The sequence below is a fragment of the Papio anubis genome, chromosome 20 (genome assembly GCF_008728515.1).
Source record: "Papio anubis isolate 15944 chromosome 20, Panubis1.0, whole genome shotgun sequence".
NCBI lineage: Eukaryota > Metazoa > Chordata > Mammalia > Primates > Cercopithecidae > Papio > Papio anubis.
This window is the reverse complement of record NC_044995.1, coordinates 19397343-19422403: the sequence shown is the minus strand read 5'-3', so window position 1 is coordinate 19422403 and position 25061 is coordinate 19397343. Positions and strand designations below refer to the sequence as shown.

General features: G+C 39.0%; 1 protein-coding gene across 6 annotated transcripts in view; it reads left to right on the top strand.

Annotated features, from left to right (window-relative positions):
- The window catches only part of ZNF420 (zinc finger protein 420), a 46272-nt gene that overhangs the window by 4415 nt on the left and 16796 nt on the right, over positions 1-25061 (top strand). For 5 of the 6 annotated variants that reach the window (XM_031659545.1, XM_031659548.1, XM_031659542.1 and 2 more), the window contains exons 3-4: positions 16503-16591; positions 18755-18881. In XM_031659545.1, the coding sequence (XP_031515405.1) occupies positions 16583-16591; positions 18755-18881 (136 nt within the window). In that variant the 5' untranslated portion in view covers positions 16503-16582. Of the gene's footprint in view, positions 1-16502; positions 16638-18754; positions 18882-25061 lie in introns of all 6 variants that reach the window. The other variant, XM_031659544.1, reaches the window with a different exon arrangement.

Genomic DNA, 25061 nt, shown 5'->3' with positions numbered 1-25061 from the left:
GTTTCATTTATTCTACCTTCAGTTCAAAAATCCTTTCTAGAGCCGGGCACGGTGGCTCAAGCCTGTAATCCCAGCACTTTGGGAGGCCGAGACGGGCGGATCACGAGGTCAGGAGATCGAGACCATCCTGGCTAACACAGTGAAACCCCGTCTCTACTAAAAAAATACAAAAAACTAGCCGGGTGAGGTGACGGGCGCCTGGAGTCCCAGCTACTCGGGAGGCTGAGGCAGGAGAATGGCATAAACCCAGGAGGCAGAGCTTGCCGTGAGCTGAGATCCAGCCACTGCACTCCAGCCTGGGCAACAGAGCGAGACTCTGTCTCAAAAAAAAAAAAATCCTTTCTAATTTGCCCTTTTGATTTCTTGACTTATAGGTTATTTTGATTTGTCGTGTTTTCAAGTATTTTGAGGATCTTCTAGAGATCTTTTGTTACTGATTTCTAATTTCGTTACATTGTGTTCACAGAATATGCTTTGTATGATTTGAATCCTTTTAAATTTATTAAGATTTGTTTTATGACCCAGAATTTGATGCATCTTAGTAAATGTTTCATGTGCACTTGAAAAGACTGTATTCTGTGGTTGTTGGGTGGAATGTTCTATAAATGTCAACTAGGTCAGGTAGGTTGATAGTACTTTTTTAAATCTTCCATATCTTTACTGATTTTTTGTTTGTTGGATTTTTCTCCTTGTAGTTTCTTTCAGTTTCTGCTTCATGTTTTTTTTTGTTTGTTTTTTTGAGACAGAGTCTTGCTTTGTCACCCAGGCTGGAGTGCAGTGGCATGATCTCGGCTCACTGCAACCTCCACCTCCCAGGTTCAAGTGATTCTCCTACCTCAGCCTCCCAAGTAGCTGGGATTACAGGCGGGCACGACCATGCCCAGCTAATTTTTGTATTTTTTTTTTAGTAGAGATAGGGTTTCACCATATTGGCCAGGCTGGTCTCGAACTTCTGACCTCAGGTGATCCGCCCACCTCGGCCTCCCAAAGTGCAGGGATTACAGGTGTGAGACACCATGCCTGGCCTGCTTCATGTATTTTGATGCTCTATTATTAGGTATAGAAAGGTTTTAGATTTTTACATCCTACTGGTGAATTGACCCCTTTATCATTAGGAAATGGTCTTCCTTATCCGTCATATTCTTTGCTCCAAACATCTACTTTGCTTGAAATTTAATGTAGACATTCCAGCTTTCTTTTCATTAATATTAGCATTGTATATCTTTTTCTATCCTTTTTAACCTGCTTGTGGTTTAATATTTCAAGTGTATTTCTTATAGGCAGCATGTATTTGGGTCTATGTTTTTATTCAACTTTGCAATCTCCATCTTTTTTTTTTTTTTTGGGACAGAGTCTCACTCTGTCACCCAGGCTGGAGTACAGTGGCGCCATCTCGGCTCACTGCAACCTCCTCCTCCTGTGTTCAAGTGATTCTCCTGCCTCAGCCTCTTAAGTAGCTGGGATTACAGGTGTGCACCACCACACGCAGCTACTGTTTTTGTACTTTTAGTAGAGACAAGGTTTTGCCATGTTGGCCAGGCTGGTCTCAAACTCCTGAACTCAGGTGATCTGCCTGCCTCGGCCTCCCAAATTTCTGGGATTTGGGCATGAACAACCACACCGAACCAGCAATTTCCATCTTTTAATTGGAGTATTTAGTCCATTTATATTTAGTGTGATTACTGATATGGTTTGGTTCAAATCCATCATTTTGCCATTTGTTTTATATTTATCCCATCTGTTCTTTATTTCCTGTTCTCACTTTTCTGCCTTCTCTTGGGTTGAAACAAAGAGTTTCAAAATAACAATACCAATATTTTTACCAACCATATGAATATAGAAAAACAATATAAAGTCCTGTTGGAGTTTGATAGGATATAGCCCACTAGGGATCTATAATCAAATTACTGTGTTTAAAAGTCACCTAAAATAATACTTCTCATATGGTTAAGCTGCCAACTGGAAATGCAGTTAGGCTCTTTTTTTTTTTTTTTTTTTTTGGAGACGGAGTCTGGCTCTGTCGCCCAGGCTGGAGTGCAGTGGCCAGATCTCAGCTCACTGCAAGCTCCGCCTCCCGGGCTCACACCATTCTCCTGCCTCAGCCTCCCAAGTAGCTGGGACTACAGACGCCCGCCACCTCACCCGGCTAGTTTTTTGTATTTTTTAGTAGAGACGGGGTTTCACCGTGTTAGCCAGGAGGCTCATTTGTTTTATATTGCTTTTCATGTTTAGGGATTGCTTTTCTCCCACTATGATTTAATTTTGTTTTAAAATTACATAACATATATCCAAAATCAAAACAGAATAAGATGAATTTGAGGAAGTCTAGTGTCCATTTCTGTCCCCTCTACCTGCTTCCTTCTTCTCTCTATAGATAACTACCTGTATTTCTCATTGGTTTTTACTTTTATTTTTCTTTTAAATGATATATGTGTTTATATATATGTGTATGTGTGCAATTTTTATTGTTAATTAAAAGGAATATTCTATGTACTCCATTCTGTACCTTTTTTCTTTTTCACACATTACTGTATCCTGGAGATAACTCTATAGGAGCCTACAAAGGTCTTCCTCATTTATTTTTATAGCTGTATGTTCTCTTGTGTGGGTAGAATAGTTATTCAGCCTGTCTCTAATGGATGGCCATTTTTTTTTCCTAGTATTTTACCATTACATAATGTAGCAATCAATAACTATATGTTGTTTCTATCTGTGGAAGTTTATATTTGGGGCAAGTTTGTAGAAGTGGCCTACTTTTAGTTTATTTTAATGCTTTTTGTAAGTTCTGCATAAATTGCAACTCTGTGTCATAATAAAGTTGGTACAGTTCTTCATTTTTCTCCTTTCTAATGTTTTCCTCCATTACCTAACTTTTAAAAAATTGTCTAAGAGTATGTGCTGTTAAATATTCTTTTTTTCTCCAAATTTAGTGAGAATCTTTTGTTTTTAAAACTATTACATGTCCTTGTTTAGAGTTTCAGGAGGCTGCTGTTTCTTTGTTTTCTGATATCAAAGTAGTTTCTAAATCATGCCAACATGATTTAGAAAATACAAAAAGAAAGACACAAAGGAGAAAATAACAATGACTGGAAAAACCATCCTCTGGAATGAATCGTTCATATATAGAGTCCATTCTTCAAGTCTTTTTCTTTAACTTATTATGGAAAAAGTTAAAACATATGCAGAAGTAAGTGTAGTGTCATGTATCCCATATACCCTACCCATCACTCAACTTCAACACACATCAATTTATGGCTAAACATGTTTCATCTATACCCCTATTTCTTCTCCCACCTCTCCCACACCCCCCTTTAAAAAACAACATAGGTTATTTTATTTTATTTTATTTGTTAGAACAACTCAGCAAAATAAAATTCCTGTTTATTGTTGGACAATATTGTTTCACACATACATTAAACAGGCCAAAAAAAATAAACAGCAACTTCATAGACAAAAAAGGAAAAAAAAGAAACCTTTTATCTTTGGCCTTTTTAACCATCTCAAACAAACCAACTGCTTATAGTACAGCTAAGTACATACACAAAAAAGTTACTGGAATGCTCAGAATAAGATTGTTTTTCTGTTGTCATTTTTGTTTTTTTAACAAGGATTTTTTTTCTCCTTTGAGATTATAATGAACATGGTCATACCACAAGTAAAGACAGAAGTAGGACAGAGAATGCTCCAAAGGCTGGTTTGGTCATCCGAGATCATTAAAAATGGCTGACCTTAACAAAATATGTACAAAAATATAAAATGTAAATAAAAAATACAAACAAATTTCCTTTTTAAAGTACTTTTAAGAAAAAAAGCAGGGCCTTGGAAGTTTTGGTTCTTTTTTTCTCCCCTGTTGCAAATTCTCATGGTTTGCGTTAGGTGGTGGAGAGTGTGTGTCATCTGCGGGTGGCATTGCCCACGGTGGGTGGGCAGGCCTCTCTACTCGAAGGTGACCACGTTTAGATTCTGAGACGGGAAGTGGAGGGTGAATAGGTCACGGTGGCCTTTCCCACAATAGGCCCCGGTGTGTGATGTTCACCTTCCTGTGTCCAAGTGATCTCATTGTTCAATTCTCACCTATGAGTGAGAACATGCAGTGTTTGGTTTTCTGTTCTTGCGATAGTTTGCTGTGAATGATGGTTTCTAGCTGCATTCATGTCCCTACAAAGGACACAAACTCATCCTTTTTTATGGCTGCATAGTATTCCATGGCGTATATGTGCCACATTTTCTTAATCCAGTCTGTCACTGGTGGACATTTGGGTTGATTCCAAGTCTTTGCTATTGTGAATAGTGCTGCAATAAACATACTTGTGCATGTGTCTTTATAGCAGCATGATTTATAATCCTTTGGGTATATACCCAGTAATGGGATGGCTGGGTCAAATGGTATTTCTAGTTCTAGATCCTTGAGGAATTGCCACACTGTTTTCACAATGGTTGAACTAATTTACAGTTCCACCAACAGTGTAAAAGTGTTCCTATTTCTCCACATCCTCTCCAGCACCTGTTGTTTCCTGACTTTTTAATGATTGCCATTCTAACTGGTGTGAGATGGTATCTCATTGTGGTTTTGATTTGCATTTCTCTGATGGTGAGTGATGATGAGCATTTTTTCTTGTGTCTGTTGGCAGTATGAATGTCTTCTTTTGAGAAGTGTCTGTTCATATCCTTTGCCCACTTTTTGATGGGGCTGCTTGTTTTTTTCTTGTAAATTTGTTTGAGTTCCTTTTGCTGTGCAGAAGCTCTTTAGTTTTATTAGATCCCATTTGTCAATTTTCACTTTCGTTGCCATTGCTTTTGGTGTTTTAGACATGAAGTCCTTGCCCATGCCTATGTCCTGAATGGTATTACCTAGGTTTTCTTCTAGGGTTTTTATGGTTTTAGGTCTAACATTTAAGTCTCTAATCCATCTTGAATTAATTTTTGTGTAAGGAGTAAGGAAAGGATCCTGTTTCAGCTTTCTACTTATGGCTAGCCAATTTTCCCAGCACCATTTATTAAATAGGGAATCCTTTCCCCATTTCTTGTTCTTGTCAGGTTTGTCAAAGATCAGATGGCTGTAGATGTGTGGTATTATTTCTGAGGGCTCTCTCTGTTCTGTTCCATTGGTCTATATCTCTGTTTTGGTACCAGTACCATGCTGTTTTGGTTACTGTAGCCTTGTATAGTTTGAAGTCAGGTAGCGTGATGCCTCCAGCTTTGTTTTTGCTTAGGATTGTCTTGGCAATGTGGGGTCTTTTTTGGTTCCATATGAACTTTAAAGCAGTTTTTTCCAATTCTGTGAAGAAAGTCATTGGTAGCTTAATGGGGATGGCATTGAATCTATAAATTACCTTGGGCAGTATGGCCATTTTCACAATATTGATTCTTCCTATCCATGAGCATGGTATGTTCTTCCATTTGTTTGTGTCCTCTTTTATTTCACTGAGCAGTGGTTTGTAGTTCTCCTTGAAGAGGTCCCTTACATCCCTTGTAACTTGAATTCCTAGGTATTTTATTCTCTTTGAAGCTATTGTGAATGGGAGTTCATTCATGATTTGGCTCTCTGTTTGTCTGTTACCGGTGTATAAGAATGCTTGTGAGTTTTGCACATTGATTTTGTATCCTGAGACTTTGCTGAAGTTGCTTACAGCTTAAGGAGATTTTGGGCAGAGATGATGGAGTTTTCCAAATATACAATCATGTCATCTGCAAACAGGGACAATTTGACTTCTTCTTTTCCTAATTGAATACCCTTTATTTCTTTCTCTTGCCTGATTGCCCTAGCCAGAACTTCCAACACTATGTTGAATAGGAGTGGTGAGAGAGGGCATCCCTGTCTTGTGCCAGTTTTCAGAGGGAATGCTTCCAGGTTTTGCCCATTCAGTATGATATTGGCTGTGAGTTTGTCATAATAGCTCTTATTATTTTGAGATACATTCCATCAATACCGAATTTTTGAGAGTTTTTAGCATGAAGGGCTGTTGAATTTTGTCAAAGGCCTTTTCTGAATCTATTAAGATAATTATGTGGTTTTTATCTTTGGTTCTGTTTATATGCTGGATTATGTTTATTGATTTGCGTATGTTGAACCAGCCTTGCATTCCAGGGATGAAGCCCACTTGATCATGGTGGATAAGCTTTTTGATGTGCTGCTGGATTCGGTTTGCCAGTATTTTATTGAGGATTTTTGCATCGATGTTCATCAGGGATATTGGTCTAAAATTCTCTTTTTTTGTTGTGTCTCTGCCAGGCTTTGGTATCAGGATGATGTTGGCCTCATAAAATGAGTTAGGGAGGATTCCCTCTTTTTTCTATTGATTGGAATAGTTTCAGAAGGAATGGTACCAGCTCCTCCTTGTACCTCTGATAGAATTCAGCTGTGAATCCGTCTGGTCCTGGACTTTTTTTGGTTGGTAGGCTATTAATTATTGCCTCAATTTCAGAGCCTGCTATTGGTCTATTCAGGGATTCAACTTCTTCCTGGTTTAGTCTTGGGAGAGTGTAAGTGTCCAGGAAATTATCCATTTCTTCTAAGTTTTTTAGTTTATTTGCATAGAGGTGTTTATAGTATTCTCTGATGGTAGTTTGTATTTCTGTGGGGTTGGTGGTGATATCCCCCTTATCATTTTTTATTGCGTCTATTTGATTCTTCTCTCTTTTCTTCTTTATTAGTCTTGCTAGCGTTCTATCAATTTTGTTGATCTTTTCAAAAAACCAGCTCCTGGATTCATTGATTTTTTTTGGAGGGATTTTTGTGTCTCTATCTCTTTCAGTTCTGCTCTGATCTTAGTTATTTCTTGCCTTCTGCTAGCTTTTGAATGTGTTTGCTCTTGCTTCTCTAGTTCTTTTAATTGTGATGTTAGGATGTCAGTTTTAGATCTTTCTGCTTTCTCTTGTGGGCATTTAGTGCTATAAATTTCCCTCGACATACTGCTTTAAATGTGTCCCAGAGATTCTGAGATGTTGTATCTTTGTTCTCATTGGTTTCAAAGAGCATCTTTATTTCTGCCTTCATTTCATTATGTATCCAGTAGTCATTCAGGAGCAGGTTGTTCAGTTTCCATGTAGTTGAGCGGTTTTGATTGAGTTTCTTAGTCCTGAGTTCTAGTTTGATTGCACTGTGGTCTGAGAGACAGTTTGTTATAATTTCTGTTCTTTTGCATTTGCTGAGGAGTGCTTTGCTTCCAACTATGTGGTCAATTTTGGAATAAGTGCGATGTGGTGCTGAGAAGAATGCATATTCTGTTGATTTGGGGCAGAGAGTTCTGTAGATGTGTATTAGGTCCGCTTGGTGCAGAGTTGAGTTCAATTCCTGGATATCCTTGTTAACTTTCTGTCTCGTTGATCTGTCTAATGTTGACAGTGGGGTGTTAAAGTCTCCTATTATTATTGTATGGGAGTCTAAGTCTCTTTGTAAGTCTCTAAGGACTTGCTTTATGAATCTGGGTGCTCCTGTATTGGGTGCATATATATTTAGGATAGTTAGCTCTTCCTGATGAATTGATCCCTTTACCATTACGTAATGGCCTTCTTTGTCTCTTTTGATCTTTGATGGTTTAAAGTCTGTTTTATCAGAGACTAGGATTGCAACCCCTGCTTTTTTTTTTTTTTTGTTTTCCATTTGTTTGGTAGATCTTCCTCCATCCCTTTATTTTGAGCCTATCTATGTCTCTGCATGTGAGATGGGTCTCCTGAATACAGCAAAGTGATGGGTCTTCACTCTTTATCCAATTTGCCAGTCTGTGTCTTTTAATTGGACCATTTAGTCCATTTACATTTAAGGTTAATATTGTTATGTGTGAACTTGATCCTGTCATTGTGATATTAGCTGGTTATTTTGCTCGTTAGTTGATGCAATTTCTTCCTAGCATCAATGGACTTTACATTTTGACATGTTTTTGCAATGGCTGGTACCTGTTGTTCCTTTCCATGTTTAGTGCTTCCTTCAGGATCTCTTGTAGGGCAGGCCTGGTGGTGACAAAATCTCTAAGCGTTTGCTTGTCTGTAAAGGATTTTATTTCTCCTTCACTTATGAAACGTAGTTTGGCTGGATATGAAATTCTGGGTTGAAAATGCTTTTCTTTAAGAATGTTGAATATTGGCCCCCACTCTCTTCTGGCTTGGAGAGTTTCTGCCAAGAAATCTGCTGTTAGTCTGATGGCTTCCCTTTGTGGGTAACCCAACCTTTCTCTCTGGCTGCCCTTAACATTTTTTCCTTCATTTCAACTTTGGTGAATCTGACAATTATGTGTCTTGGAGTTGCTCTTCTCAAGGAGTATCTTTGTGGTGTTCTCTGTATTTCCTGAATTTGAATGTTGGCCTGCCTTACTAGGTTGGGGAAGTTCTCCTGGATGATATCCTGAAGAGTGTTTTCCAACTTGGTTCCATTTTCCCTGTCACTTTCAGGCACACCAATCAGACGTAGATTTGATCTTTTCACATAATCCCATATTTCTTGGAGGCTTTGCTCATTTCTTTTTACTCTCTTTTCTCTACATTTCTCTTCTCGCTTCATATCATTCATTTGATCTTCAATCACTGATAATCTTTCTTCTAGTTGATGGAGTCGGTTACTGAAGCTTGTGCATTTGTCACGTAGTTCTCATGTCATGGTTTTCATCTCTATCAGTTCCTTTAAGGTCTTCTCTGCATTAATTATTCTAGTTATACATTCATCCATTCTTTTTTCAAGGTTTTTAGTTTCTTTGCGCTGGTTACGTAGTTCCTCCTTCAGCTCTGAGAAGTTTGATGGACTGAAGCCTTCTTCTCTCAACTCGTCAAAGTCATTCTCTGTCTAGCTTTGTTCCGTTGCTGGCAACGAGCTGCATTCCTTTGGAGGGGGAGATGCACTCTGATTTTTTGAATTTCCAGCTTTTCTGCACTGCTTTTTCCCCATCTTTGTGGTTTTATCTGCCTTTGGTCTTTGATGATGATGACGTACTGATGGGGTTTTGGTGTGGGTGTCCTTTGTGTTTGTTAGTTTTCTTTCTAACAGTCAGGGCCCTTAGCTGCAGGTCTGTTGGAGTTTGCTTGAGGTACATTCCAGACCCTGTTTGCTTGGCTATCAGCAGCAGAGACTGCAGAAGATAGAATATTGCTGAACAGCGACTGTTGCTGTCTGATTCCTGCTCTGGAAGCTTCGTCTCAGGGTGTACCCAGCCATGTGAGGTGTGATGTGTCGGTCTGCACCTAGTGGGGGATGTCTCCCAGTTAGGCTACTCGGGGTCAGGGCCCCACTTGAGCAGGCAGTCTGTCCATTCTCAGATCTCAACCTCTGTGCTGGGAGATCCACTGCTCTCTTCAAAGCTGTCAGGGACTTTTTCATCTGCAAAGGTTTCTGCTACTTTTTGTTTAGCTATGCTCTGTCCCCAGAGGTGGAGTCTACAGAGGCAGGCAGGCCTCCTTGAGCTGCAGTGGGCTCCACCCAATTCAAGCTTCTTGGCAGCTTTGTTTATCTACTTAAGCTTCAGCAATGGCGTGCGCCCCTCCCCCCACGCCCAGCCTCGCTGCTGCCTTGCAGTTAGATCTCCGACTGCTGTGCTAGCAATGACGAAGGCTCCATGGGGGTGGGACCCTCCGGGCCAGGTGTGGGATATAATCTCTTAGTGTGCCGTTTGCTAAGACCCTTGGTAAAGCACAGTATTAGGGTGGGAGTTACCCGATTTTCCAGGTGTTGTGTGTCTCAATTTCCCTTGGCTAGGAAAAGGAATTTCCTTCCCCCTTGCACTTCCCAGGTGAGGCAATGCCTCACCCTGCTTCAGCTCTCACTGGTCAGGCTGCACCAGTGGACCAGCATCAACTGTCCGACATGCCCTAGTGAGATGAACCCGGTACCTCAGTTGAAAATGCAGAAATCACCCGTCTTCTGTGTCGCTCACGCTGGGAGTTGGAGGCTGGAGCTGTTCCTATGCGGCCATCTTGGGCGCCACCTAGGTTATCTTGAAAGTGGATTTCAGATGTATAATTTCATCCTTAAATATATTAATATATATCTGTAAAAGGTAAGAACTTTTAAATTAAAAAAAAAAACCATAGTATCATTACTGCTAAAAAGAAAAAAGCCAGGCGTGGTGGCTCATGCCTGTAATCCCAGCACTTTGGGAGACCGAGGCAATGTCTATTTGTTGTAATAATGACATATGTTTCTTAAATATTCTTCTAATCTCTGGGTTCTTTCACTTTTTCTTTCTTACAGTTTATTTGTGCCAGAAACAGAATTTTCCTGTAGAGTTACCCATATTCTGGATTTTGTTGATTGCTGGTCTGTGGTGTCATTTAACATGTTCCTCTGACCCTGTATTTCTTGTAAACCAGTATTTAATTTTAAAGGCTTGATCAAGTTTAAGAGTTTTGTTTGTTTGTGCTTGGTTTGTTTGTTTGTTTGTTTGTTTTTCTTGAGACAGAGTCTTGCTCTGTCGCCAGGCTGGAGTGCAGTGGCGTGATCTTGGCTCACTGCAACCTCCGCCTCCTGGGTTCAAGCAATTCCCCTACCTCAGCCTCCCGAGTAGCTGGGAGTACAGGCACGCCCCACCATGCCCAGCTAATTTTTTGTATTTTAGTAGAGGCAGGGTTTCACCATGTTGGCCAGGATGGTCTCAATCTCCTGACCTCATGATCTGCCAGCCTTGGCCTCCCAAAGTGCTGGGATTATAGGTGTGAACCACTGCACCTGGCCCCGGTTTTGCTTTTTTTTTTTTTTAAACACTAATCCATCATACATAGTGATGTGCCTTCTCTGAAGTGGTGCAGTGGTGCATAGTATTTGGTTGTTTTCCTTTATGTGATGTTAACAACCAGCTATTGATATCTTTATGTGAATATGTTATCTTATCAGGGGTTACAAAATGATATTCTAATTCTTCTGCATTTATGAGCTGGAATATATCTATAAAGGGAGCCATCCTTTATCAGTGTCAGGTATTCTTGGTTACCTGAAGAACAGTTTATGCAAAAAGAAAAAAAAAAACAAAACTAGAATAAAAGATTGGTTTTTCTCTTATTATTTTTCAGCATCTCTCAAAGCTTATTCCATGTTTTTCCTTTAAACTATTAACTTGTGGATTAAAAGATATCTGTTATGTTTTGGTCTGTAACAATAACTGTTCTTATTAACGCTCACATTGTTCCATGTATGGCAAGTGGAAGGTTTACCCTCTCCGATTTGTCTACTTTTGGATTCCTTTTTATTCTTTTTGACATGACCCTAGTAGTCTTTGGCAGATTCCAGACTTTCTGTTCTGACAGAGTATTCTAGGCTTATTTTGTACAATTTCCTGTCCCAAACATAAAATCAGCCACTTATTTATGGGGCCCTGGTTCTTTTTATAAGAAGTGCTTTTAAGAAGTCAAAACCAGGATAGTAGGAACTCTCATTGCTCCGAGTTGTCATTGCTTATAGCCTTAACAGAGCTGGTGAAATATAAATTTTTTAGAAGGAGAAAAAAAATTCTGAGTGTATACTGATATTTCCAATTGAATTAAAAGGTTATAGTTTTTCTCACTATCTTTGATTTTATATTTGTGTTTCTTTTATAATCTGAGAAAAATCTTAATTCGTAATGATTAATGATACTAAGATTCTCATTGATATATGTGTGTGTATAATCATTTCAGGTTATATATATATATTAGTTTTAGATTAACAATGCCAATATTAATAACAGTATAACTACTGAAAAACTCTAAGACATAACTTCATAAAGTTATAACATAACAAACTCTTAAGACAACTTTGAAAAACAGTTTATAGTTATTTTGTTTGTAGGTTATATTGGGTCTAATGTCAAATGACTATATTTTAAAGTTCCTGAAAATAATCACTTCCTTTATATGTTTAACCTTCCAGCTTTGTATGCACAGATAAGTTTGTTTCATTTTGCTTTTGGTTCTTAGAGATTTTTTTTCATTTTGATTTAATTTTGTGATTATAGTTATAGAAAACATACTTGTGGTTCCAAAGTCAAATAGATTTGATTGGTAATACTTTATAACTTTGTTGTATGTCTGTCTTCCTAGAGGCTAATGAACTGTAATTTTTTTTCATGTAATATCTTTGTGAGGTTTTAGTATTATGGTTATTTGGCCTCAAGATGTAGAACAGAGTGCTATCTCCGTTTTCTGTTTTCTGAAAACATTTGTGAAAGAATATCTGCCTTAAATGTTGGTAGAATTTACCAGTAAAGCCATCTGGGCCTTCTCTGTGGCAGTTTGTTTGTTTCTACACATTCAGTTTCTTTAATATCCATGGGATGATTTTTACTTCAGTTTTTTCTTGTGTGAATTTTGGCAATTTTTGTTTTAAGGAATTTGTGTTTCTCGTTGAAATTGCCAAAATTATTGGCATAGAATTGTATTATCTTTTTAATTAAAGCCTTAAAAAATCTGTGGTCCAGTCTGTACTTTGGTAATATATTTTTTTGAAAACTTGGTGTAGGGGTTTATAAACTGTATGAATCTTTTGAAAGAATCAATTTTTGAGTTTGTTGATATTCTCTATTGTAATCTACTTTATATTGTGGATTTTGTGCTTATTTTTATTATTTCTTTTCTTCTTACTTTGGTCTTCATTTGCTCCTCTTCTTCCAGCTTCCCAAAGTGGGAGCCTAAATCATTTTTCTAACATAAGCATTTAATACTATAAATTGTCCTCTAAATACTGCTTTTGTTGCAGCTCACAGAATCTGATACATGTGTTTCTGTTGTCACTCAGTTCAGCATATTTCCAATGTCTTTTTGCATGGGTTATTTAGAAGTATGTTTAATTTCCAAATATTTGGAGATTCTTGTTACCAGTTTGTAATTTAATAATGTGTGGACACTGACCACAGTATATTCTCTGTATAATTCAGTTTTTAAAATATTTACTGATACTCATTTTATGACCCAGCATCTGGTTTATTTTGATGACCTTTCCATACGCAGTTGTTAATGAAGAGTCTGACTCTTGCCAAAATCCTATGTGTGGGCCCTCAGGCTCCACCAAGTCATTCCTGGCAGGTTACACAGGGGAAAGCTGGCCTCCCTGCAGCAGACTTGGTGCACATCTAGTGCATTACAGTCTCTAAAGGGAGTTGCAGTTCAGGACTCAGGCCTCCTGGACCAGCTATGCTGTTATGCATGTTTACATTCCTAACCCAGGCATCTCCATTAGGAGGCCTCTTTATCAGGTGCCTCTGCCAAGAGGACATCCTAATCTAGAGGAGAGGGGAAACCTTGAAGACACTTTTTTTCCCACTCTTAGTACTCGGTAGTTTTAATTTTTTTCTTTATTTCTTTTTTCTTTTCTTTTCTTTTTTAAAACATATTTTTGGAGACAGGGTATTGCTCTGTCACCCAGACTGGAGTGTAGTGGTGTGATCATAGCTCTTTGCAGCCTTGAACTCCTGGGCAGTTCAAGCAATCCTCCTGTCTCAGCCTCACAAGTAGCTAGGCCTACAGGTTTGCATCACAACGCCTGGCTGATGTTTTATTATTATTATTATTGTTGTTATTATTTTGTAGAGACAGATTCTTACTATGTTGCCCAGGCTGGTCTCAAACTTCTGGCCTCAAGCAATCCTCCTGCCTCGGTCTCCCAAAGTGCTGGGGTTGCTTACAGGCATGAGCCACCGTGCCCGGCCAGTACTCACTACTTTTTCACTCTTAGCCCTTCCCGTGTCTTCTTGTCCCCTGGTCCCAGTCCATAAAATGAATGACAGGAGCCTTTTGTTCTGCATTCTCTTAGCAGTGAGATGACTCACTTCTGCACTGATCCACATTTGCACTGATCTGCCTGACCCTCTCTGACCCTCTCCAGGTGCTATTTCATGGTTGGGGTTGGGGGAGTGAAACAGTGGAGTACTCAGTGCTTTCTCTGGGTTAGCCTCTTATATTAAGTGATTGCTAAGTGATTAAAGGCTGGTTGTGTTAATCACTTATTCCAACACCTTGCAGCTCAGTTCTCTTCAGCCCAGCTTAGATTTTGGTAAGTGGATGTGGTATTCTATTAATAGATATTTATCAACTTGGCCAAGGTACTTGATATAGTGGTATATAAATCCTCTATATTGTTACTGATTTTATTGTCTACTTGTTCTATCAGTTACTGAGCAAAAGATCTTAAAATTCCCAACTCTGAATGTGGGTTTGCCGCTTTCTTCCTTTAGTTGTGTCAATTTTTGCTTCACACATTTTGAAGCTTCGTTGTTAAATCTCTACATTTGGATTGCTGTCTTCTTGATGAGTTGATCCTCCTTATTGCTAGTATTTCTCTTTATCTTGAAGTCTATTTTGTCTTATACTAATATAGGCATACAAGCTTTCTTGTGATTGGTGTTTGTATGGTGTATCTTCCCATTTTACTTTCGGCCCATCTTTATATTTAAAATGTGCTTCTTGTAAAGAGCATATAGTTGGAACTTGAGTTTTTATCTTAATACTGTATTTTTATTGGAATGGTTGCACTGTTATTGGTACAATTTAGTTTAAACTCTGCCATAGATGGGAGCATCCATATGTGGCTCTTAAGAAGAGCTTAGGGCCACATGTGGTGGCTCATACCTATAATCTCAGCACTTTGGGAGGCTGAAGCAGGAGGATTGCTTGAGGCCAGGAGTTCAAGACCAGCTTGGACAATGTAGCAAAACCCCATCTCAACAAAAAAAGTAAAAATTAGCTGGGTATGATGGCACATGCCTGTAGTCCTAGCTACTTCGAAGGCTGGGGTGGGAGGATTACTTGAGCCTAGGAGTTCAGGGTTACAGTAAGCTATGATCATGCCACTGCACTCCAGCTTAGGTGACAGAGTAAGGCCCTGTCTCAAAAAAAAATTGTTTTTAAATAAAGAGCTTGGCACTTTTTTGGAGTTTAGGTCTTTTAAATTTGTGCCCTCAGCTCTCTGATGAATTTAAAAGAAATTATGATTTTTCATCTTATCTGAATTATTTTTAGGTTGTTAGGATGGGCACAAGTATCTCTTGCAGAAATCTATATGTTGAAGAAGTCGAATTTTCAATTAAAAATGTATTGAGTACCTATATCAATGACTCTCTGCAGGGGCAGTTATTCTCCCTAGAGGGTGTTTTGGAAATACATCTAGGTACTGTTGAATGTTAAAGTAACAGGATTGAGGGTAAAGACTTCTAGTTTTGTTTGTTTGTTTGTTTGTTTGAGACGGAGTCTCACTCTGTCGCCCAGGCTGGAGTGCAGTGGCGTGATCTCAGCTCACTGCAAGCTCCACCTCCTGGGTTCACGCCATTCCCCTGCGTCAGCCTCCCGGGTAGCTGGGACTACAGGCGTACGCCACCACGCCCGGCTAATTTTTTGTATTTTTAGTAGAGAAGGGGTTTCACTGTGTTAGCCAGGATGGTCTCAATCTCCTGACCTCATGATCCCCCCGCCTAGGCCTCTCAAAGTGCTGGGATTACAGGCGTGAGCCACTGCGCCCAGCCGACTTATAGCTTTTGAAGGAGTGAGGTCTCGGATCTAGGTTAGAGATTACCCAGCTTTTTCTGTAAAGGGCTAGACATTTCACATGACTTTGTGGGCCACATGGTCTCTGTTGCAACTCTTCAGCTCTGCTGCTGTAGTGTGAAAGTAGCCAAAGGCACTACATAACTGAATCAGTGTGGACGTATTCCAATAAAACTTTACTTACAAAACTAGTTGGTAGACAGTAGTTTACCAACTTATGATTTAGTTGTCCATCAGTGCATAACAAAAAATTGTGATTTGCAAAATTGAGAACCATACCTGGAAAAAGTATGTTTATAATTATCCGGGTCTGGAATATCTTACATAATGCTTTTGTGCATGACTTCTTCAATTTGCTGAATTTACCTACTTGCCTGTTATTGGATGGTTTTACTATTAGCTGTATCTTCCAGGAATGCAACCATGATTTGGTTGAGAAAAAGGCTGTACTTTGCTTAAGAAATTTACTGAGTTTTTTTTTAACTATTTCGAAAAGTTACAGTATTGATGGCAATGCTAGCTGTGATATTTGTCTTGCCCATGGCAAATACGTATAGAAACCTCCATTTATAGATAATGCATTTCTACTTAATCTATACATACACATGAACACACATATATTTAGCCTTTATTTCAAAATGTCAAATATAAAATGTGTCGACCATACTTAGTTACATATTGTCATTTTATAAGTCTAAATTTCATTATAAGTAATTGTAAGCATAAGCATTTAATTATTTGTGCCTTCTAATGTAGTTGTGTATGATCATAAATATATTGAAATACTAAGTTGTTCATTATCTCCATTTTTGACATCTAGACATCTATGGATGTGTTATTACCTATGAGTTTCATTTCAGAAGTGGTAGAGACGTTGTTATATTTTCTTTTTGTATATAGAAAGCACTGAGTTTGATCAAGGTAAGAACCACAACATGTATCTGTCCCCCTTAGTGTGTGTTTTGGGGGTGGGAGAAACAGGAAGAAAAGAACAACAAAGATAATTCCAACTGAATCATTTGTTACTTTGCAAAACACCTGGTCTCACGGTTCTGCTTTCTCCTCCCTAGCTCTGCATTCTCCAGACTCTGTGCTTTCCTAAGATAGGAACCCAGAAGAGGACTGATCATTTCTTGCAGCTCTAAAAACCATGGCTCGGGTAAACTGGAGTTTCTTTGTGCTCTCTTCATTTACTTTTTTACAGAGTATGTGTGTGTATTCCTTACTCCTGAAGCTTCATTCCTAACTGACCTCACTCAGGAATGTGCTCCTTAGTTTGTCCCATTCTGATAAGTGATAGTGTCTTCCCTAAGTGTGTCTTTCTAATCTAACCTTTAGTCACATACTTACTCAACAATCCGGTCAGCATCTTTGACTAGGAACACTGATCTAACAAAAGCAGAGTTCCCTGATTTCATAAGGTTGAGGAGGTTGTTAAATGGCACGACACGTGAAAACCTTTTGAACTTCTCTTTAGATCTAAGTTCACAGGTAGACAAGACAGGAGTTGGTCTTGACTGGGCTCACTCTCGATATGTGGCAGGAGCTCATGCTTTATGAGTTTTTAAGATTAGGAGGATGATTAGGGACTGAATACAGAGAGATCGGGGATCTTCCCCAGGAACATATAATTTAATATGGATCAATTTGAAATTTGACATTATGTGCTGGTCTTGAATGTATAAATTTGGATTATGTTTTTCACCTTTCTATTGCTTAGAATGATGAAAAGTTACATTTACGGATGAACGGTAAATATGATCATAATGAAGATGATCATTCACCAGCAGAAGTTAAGAATAATAAACTCTGAGAATCAAGAAATACAAGATTTTTACCACCTAAAATGTTCAAATATGAGCATTTATTACGTCAGATATGTTCATTATATAGGAGCTATTCTGTAGCCTATAAAATATTTACTAAATTATTGATGACAAGGAAAATGTTTATGATATGGTACTCTGATCTAGTGGTGAACCTGGAGCTTCAATAAATTCTTTAATTTTATACAGATCTTATTTTATAAGGTTTTACAGAAAAATTTTCCCAGTTATTTTGTTTATTCCTTAAATAGTGAAGAAAGAAACTTACATTTATTTTGAATGTATGATACACAATATACATATTGTATAGAATGCTTGTGTATGCTATTTCTTTTAATTGGGACATAGCATTTACTTTATTCCCAGACTTATCTGTAAAGTAAGATGTTCTATATGCAGAAAATTTGTATAGCAGGCCAGGAGCAGTGGCTCACACCTATAATCCCAGCACTTTGGGAGGCCTAAGCAGGAGGGTCCCCTTAAGGCCAGAATTCAAGACTAGCCTGGGCAACATAACAAGACCCCTGTCCCTACAAAAAATTTTGAAAATTATCAGGGCACAGTGGCACGTACTGTGGTCTCAAGTACTCAGGAGACTGAGACAGGATCACTTAAGCCCAGGAGTTCGAGGCTGCAGTGAGCTATGATGGCGCCACTGCACTCCAGCCTGGGTGACAAGAGTGAGACCCTGTCTCCAAAACAACAACAACAACAACAAAACTATAGCGATAGGAATAATCAGGAACATACGTGTACTTTTCAGCCCGTGTGCTGTGTTGCTTGCTTTGTGGAGGGGTCCTCTTCATCTCCCTCCCCATTGAAAAAGTATCTTTTTTGGCCGGGCACGGTGGCTCATGCCTGTAATCCTAGCACTTTGGGAGGCCGAGGCGGGTGAATCACAAAGTCAGGAGTTCGAGACGAGCCTGACCAAGATGATGAAACCTCATCTCTACTAAAAATACAAAAATTAGCTGGGTGCAGTGGCAGGTGCCTGTAATCCCAGCTACTCAGGAGGCTGAGGCAGGAGAATTGCTTGAATCTGGGAGGCGGAGGTTGCATGAGCCAGGATTGCGCCACTGCACTCCAGCCTGGGCAACAGAGCAAGACTCCATCTCAAAAAAAAAAAAGAAAAAAAAGAAAAAGCATTTTTTGGCCGGGCGCGGTGGCTCAAGCCTGTAATCCTAGCACTTTGGGAGGCCGAGACGGGCAGATCATGAGGTCAGGAGATCGAGACCATCCTGGCTAACACGGTGAAACCCCGTCTCTACTAAAAAATACAAAAAACTAGCTGGGCGAAGTGGCGGGTGCCTGTAGTCCCAGCTACTTGGGAGGCTGAGGCAGGAGAATGGCATGAACCCGAGAGGAGGAGCTTGCAGTGAGCTGAGATCCGGCCACTGCACTCCAGCCCAGGTGACAGAGCAAGACTCCGTCTCAAAAAAAAAAAAAAAAAGCATTTTTTTTAATTTCCAAAACTAACATTTTGTTTGTTGTTTCAGAAATTAGTGATGTTCAGAGATGTTGCCATTGACTTTTCTCAGGAAGAGTGGGAATGCCTGGACTCCGCTCAGAGAGATTTGTATAGAGATGTGATGTTGGAGAACTACAGCAACTTGGTATCACTAGGTAAGGAATCTGGCCTTCATGTTTCAGGATCTACCTTTGGAATGGCTGCTTTCTCTGCTGTTATTTCAAGGTTCTTTTTTAAGTAATTAACTGAATTTATTATTTTTTTCAAAGGAGGAGTTTGAAATTACTGGAAGTAGACATGGTTTCTCAGGGCACCTTTATCTTTTCCATCCTTCAAAAAGCCTTACCACTGCCTTCTGATACCATCTTTCTGCCATCTTCCCTGATGATCAAAGGGCTAGATTTGAAGTTTGGGATACTTGGAATATTGGCAGATAAAACAGCTTATACATTGTTACAGTTTAGATCTGCTAAAGGAGCTCTAAATAATTCACAGGCCCAGTCACAGATTAAAAAAATAGATGCAGAGGTGTATGTTTTTTCTGATAAAAGAGTTTACATCATTTGTATAGTGATAGAGTGGATCAATGCATTTCACCAACAACTCAAACACAACCCATTAATTAGAACAAACACATTGTCTTGTGTGTTCTTGGTAGTTAAATATTACATATTAAGAACTTTGGGCTGGGTGTGATGGCTCATGCCTGTAATCCCAGCACTTTAGGAGGCCAAGGTGGGTAGATCACAAGGTCAAGAGTTCAAGACCAGCCTGGCCAACATAGCGAAACCCCATCTCTACTAAAAATACAAAAATTTAGCTGGGCTGCTGGTGTGTGCTTGTAATCCCAGTTACTCGGGAGACTGAGGGAGGAAGAATCACTTGAACCCGTGATGGAGGTTGCAGTGAGCTGAGATCACGTCACTGTACTCCAGCCTGGGTGACAGAGCAAGACTCCATGTCAAAAAAAGAAAAAAAAAAGAACTTTGCATTGGACATTGAATGAATATGCTAGAATCATCTGTTACTGGAAAATAGTTGAGGGGAAACCTGTGATTGTCTAAGAAACTTTATTGTTTTCTTCTGTAGTATTCTTATATGAAACAAAATCCATATCAATTACAACTTTAATAAGTGATTTTCCAACCTAGATGATCACTTTATTCCTTGTGGTGGAATAAACTGTCTCATGCCTCTTCCTTCCTTTCTCCTCTGAAGCATTTAGGAAGTTATTGATTAATACATGTCCCTAGAGGACTGAAGTTGTGTGGGAAAAAAAAAAAACCTGTGACTTGAGGAGAAAAGCAAGGGTTTTTCAGCATGATCTTCCTAAAGACTCTTACCTAATTTCTACTACCTCCTTTCCCTGTTGGTCTTTTATTATAATTCTTCCCACTTTCAAAAGAGGGAATGGTTGGCCAGGCACGGTGGCTCCCGTCTATAATCCCAGCACTTTGGGAGGCTGAGGCGGGCAGATCACCTGAGGTCAGGAGTTCAAGACCAGCCTGACCAACATGGAGAAACCCCATCTCTAGTAAAAATGCAAAAAATTAGCCGGGCATGGTGGCGCATGCCTATTAATCCCAGCTACTCAGAGGGCTGAGTGAGGCAGGAGAATCCCTTGAACCCAGGAGGCAGAGGTTATGGTGAGCCGAAATCATACCATTGCACTCCAGCCTGGGCAATAAGAGCAAAACACAGTCTCAAAAAAAATAATAAAATAAAACAAAAGAGGGAATGGCTCTTCCTCTTCCCCAATGACAACACTTTTATGTAAACTTGGGAGTCAATTCCTTTCTAGATTGTTTCTTTGAATTTAGACTTCCTGTCTTTATTCTTTAATATATTGTTCATTTATCCAAAATATATCTATTGAAGGCCTATTCTCTGCCAAGGACTATAGTAGCCATTGGGAAAATAATGGTCTAGTAAAGGTTCTTACTCTGCTGAAACACTTTCTTGTGGGAGAAATACAAAATACATGAGGAAAGAAAATTCTATGTATATGTGTATGTATGTATATACATATGTATGCATGTATTTAATAAATATCAATATAAGAATAGGTAGTGATAAGCAGTACAAATAAAGGTAAAGAAAGGTAGGCAAGTAAAGAATAATGAGGGGTTGGAATGGCCTATTTTAAATTGGTAGATTTTGGAAAATCCTCTCTGAAGAGGTAGTATTTGAACAAAAACTTGACTAAAGTAAGGGCATGAGACAAGCCAGTATCTGAGAGAGCAGTGTAAAGGCCTTGGGGTGGGTATTAACTTCGTAGGAGGAACAGAGAAACATTATGTCCAGAGAAAAGTGAATACTAGAATAATAAAGATGGTTAGGCGATGGAAAAAAAAGGACTGAAATTTTATTCTCTAAGATGGTGCCTTCTGACTCCCATTTAAAGCAATTGCAAATCTCCAGAGGAAAGTAAGAGGCCTTTAGAATTCTCATAAGTTAAGATCAACAAAAGGTGAGCTCATAAAGGTCATCAAACCCACAGGGAAATGGGTCACAGATGAGTGATAGGTAATCTGAAGAAACAACATATTACATGGCAAAAATCTTTACATAGTAGAATGATTAGATGTAGCTATAAGCTCTTGGAGATAGTTTAAAGAAATAAACAAATTAAACCACAAAAATGATGACTAATAGATTTTCATAAAGGGACAGATTTGAAAGGAAACCAAATAATTTCTAAAGGTTCTATTTAGTTCTTTTTAAAAATAATCATTAAAAGATTGATAAATTTGGCTACATGAAAATTACTCTGTTCATCAAAAGACATTATAAAGACAGTAAAAGACAAGCCATGAATTGGGTGGAGATACTTGCACTGCATATAGACAACAATGAAATTAGTATCAGAATAGAAAAAGCTTTTACAGATTGATAAGAACAAGATAAATAACAATACTGAAAAATTTGGTAAAAGGTACCTATTGGCAGTTCCAGGGGAAAAAAATGCAAATTAGGCTGAGCGTGGTGGCTCATGCCTATAATTCCAGCACTTTGGGAGGCTGAGGCGGGTGGATCACTTGAGGCCAGTTGGAGACCTGCCTGGCCAACATGGGGAAGCCCCGTCTCTACTACAATTACAAAAATTAGCTGGGCATGGTGGCAGGTGCTTATAATCCCAGCTACTCAGGAGGCTAAGGCAGGAGAATCGCTTGAACCTAGGAGGTGGAGGTTGCAGTGAGCTAAGATCGCACCACTGCACTCCAGCCTGGGTGACAGAGGGAGACTCCATCTCAAAAAAAAAAAAAAGCAAATTAAAACCACAATGATATAATTATTGCACATGCTGTAAATTGGCAAAAATTAAGATGCTTGACAGTACCAGGCATTCTCAAGATTTGGAGGCAGAAGTGCACTATATCTTGATATTCACAATAGCCACAAAGTGGGAACAACCCAAATGTCCATCAACGAATGGATGAATAAAATTTGCCATTTTCTTACAATGAAATATTATTCAGCAATAAAAAGGAATGAAGTTCTGATCCATGCTTTAACACGGATGAACCTTGGAAACATGCTATAAAGAAATACCTGAGGCTGGGTAATTTATAATGAAGAGAGATTTACTTAGCTCATGCTTCTGGAGGCTGTATGAGCGTAGCACTAGCATCTGCTTGGCTTCCGGTGAGGCCCAGGAAGCTTTCAGTCATGGTGGAAGGGGAGTCGGTGCGTTTTTACATGGCAAGACAGAGGAGGAAGTTCCAGGCTCTTTTAAACAACCAGATCTCGCGCGAACTCATAGCATAAGAACTCACGACAGAGTCTTGCTTTGTCGCCCAGGCTAGAGTGCAATGGCCCAATCTCTGCTTACTGCAACCTCCTTCTCCTAGGCTCAAGCGATTCTCTTGCCTTAGCCTCCCAAGCAGCTGGAATTACAGGTACCTATCACCATACCCAGCTAATTTTTGTATTTTTAGTAGAGATGGTATTTCACCATGTTGGCCAGACTGGTCTCAAACTCCTGACCTCATGATCCGTCCACCTTTGCTTCCCAAAATGCTGAGACTACAGGTGTGAGCCACCACACCCGGCCAAGAACTCACTCTTTACCACAAAGATGGCACCAAGCTATTCATGAGGGGATCCATCCCCATGATCCAAACACCTCCCACCAAGCCCCACCTCTGACAGTGGGGATTACATTAAACATTAGATTACATCAACATGAGATTTGAAGGGGACAAACATCCAAACTATATCCCATGCCAAGTGAAAGAAGCTAGATACAAACACTGCATATTATATGATTGCATTTATTTGAAGTGTCCTCAATAAGCAAATCTATACTGACAGAAAGTAGGTTACTGGTTACCCAGCACTGGGGATGGGGAAGAGGTAGAACGGATGGAGAATGGGGAGTGGGAAAATGAGAAGTGACTGCTAATGAGCACAGACAGCATTTCTTTTGGGGGTAAAAAAATGTTTAAAAATTAGATTGTTGTGATTGTTGCACAACTCAGTGGGTATACTAAAAGCCATTGAATTGTGCAGAAATAATATGGAAATGGTTGCCAAACTTGTGTGTACTTTAGAAATAGCTACGGTCTTTTAAAAAATTTCACAGCCCAAGCCACACCCCAGACCAATTAAATAATAATCTCTAGGCATGGTACACAAGTATCATTATTTTTTGAAATTCTCTAGGATTTTCAAATGTTTAGCCATGTTCGATAACCACTGCACTGTGATATTATCTGAGAATTTTTTAAATTGAATGTTCGCTCCATTTAATTTATTACCAATATACTTGGATTTATTTATCCCCTATTTTATGCTTTTTGTTTCCTCTTTTAATCTTATGGGCTTAAAAATATTTCTCCCTCCTTAATCAGGGTGGACACAATCCTGTTTTGTTTTTTTTGCAACTCCATTTCCCCCTTGTTTTGTTTGGAAAACATACAATATTTATATATTTTTAAAAGTTATCTTTAAATTTTTATCATGTGTACCTAATTCCTTTTAATACCCATGATATTTTGTAGTTTTTATTCATTGTAATTGCATCTGAAAAATTATATATTCAATGGGCATTATATATTTCGATGGATACTAAAATGTGTTTATTCAGTCCATATACAATATTTGGTTTGCATATTGCTTTGCAATAAACTTGCTCTATCTCCACCCCTAGGATTTCAAGGCCAGCAAGTTGAAAAACACACATATCAATAATAGTATCTACTGTGAAATAAACTGGTAACCATTGTGGCAATTAGTTGAGGTTCTAAGGAGAGATAAGAAATTGACATCTCTATGTCAAATATATATTTTATTGTCACAGAATTTTTATCAGAAGTATACCAGCAAAGTATACCTATTATAAACTTTATCAATAGTGGCTATTATCACTTAGAAATATCTTTGTTGAGGCCAGGCACGGTGGCTCACGCCTGTAATCCCAGCACTTTGGGAGGCTGAGGCAGGCAGATCACGAGGTCAAGAGATCAAGACCATCCTGGCCAACATGATGAAACCCCATCTCTACTAAATATACAAAAATTAGCTGGGTGTGGTGGCACATGCCTGTAATCCCAGCTACTCAGGAGACTGAGGCAGGAGAATCGCTTGAACCTGGGAGGCAGAGGTTGCAGTGAGCTGAGATCGCGCCACTGCACTCCAGTCTGGCGACAGAGCAAGACTCTGTCTCAAAAAAAAAAAAAAAGGAAATATCTTTGTTGATTTGTAGATGAAAAACAGAAGAGCATTTCTGCCATTGCCGGTGAATTTAAATATTTTGGGGGTATTTCTGCCTGTTTTGATACTTCAATTATCATTATTGTTTGTGACACTTGACAGATACATACGTAATTTAGCGAAGTCTAAAATTCATGTCTAACTTTCCTCAAGATAATGTAAAGGATATGGGAATGCTTTAACTTTGATCTATTTCTCCAGTCTGGTATTGTTGTGTGATATTTTAGTTCTGTTCTTTTTTTAACCTACAAAATGGGCGTTATTTTTGTTTCAAAATGGCAATGTTTGCTTGTGGATTTGTTGACGTAATTATTTTTTATTTGTATGCTATTCCTCTTTCATTATACCTTCCTTCTGGGATATTTTATTTATCATAAAATATATTAGGGAAGGCTTATTGGTTTTTGTTTTAGTTTTTGAGATGGAGTCTTGCTCTTGTTGCCCAGGCTGTAGTGCAGTGGCGTGATCTTGGCTCACTGCAACCTCCGCTTCCTGGGTTCAAGCAATTCTCCTACCTCAGCCTCCCGCCACCATGCTCAGCTAATTTTTTTATTTTTAGTAGAGAGTGGGTTTCACTATGTTGACCAGGCTGGTCTCAAATTCCTGACCTCAGGTGATCC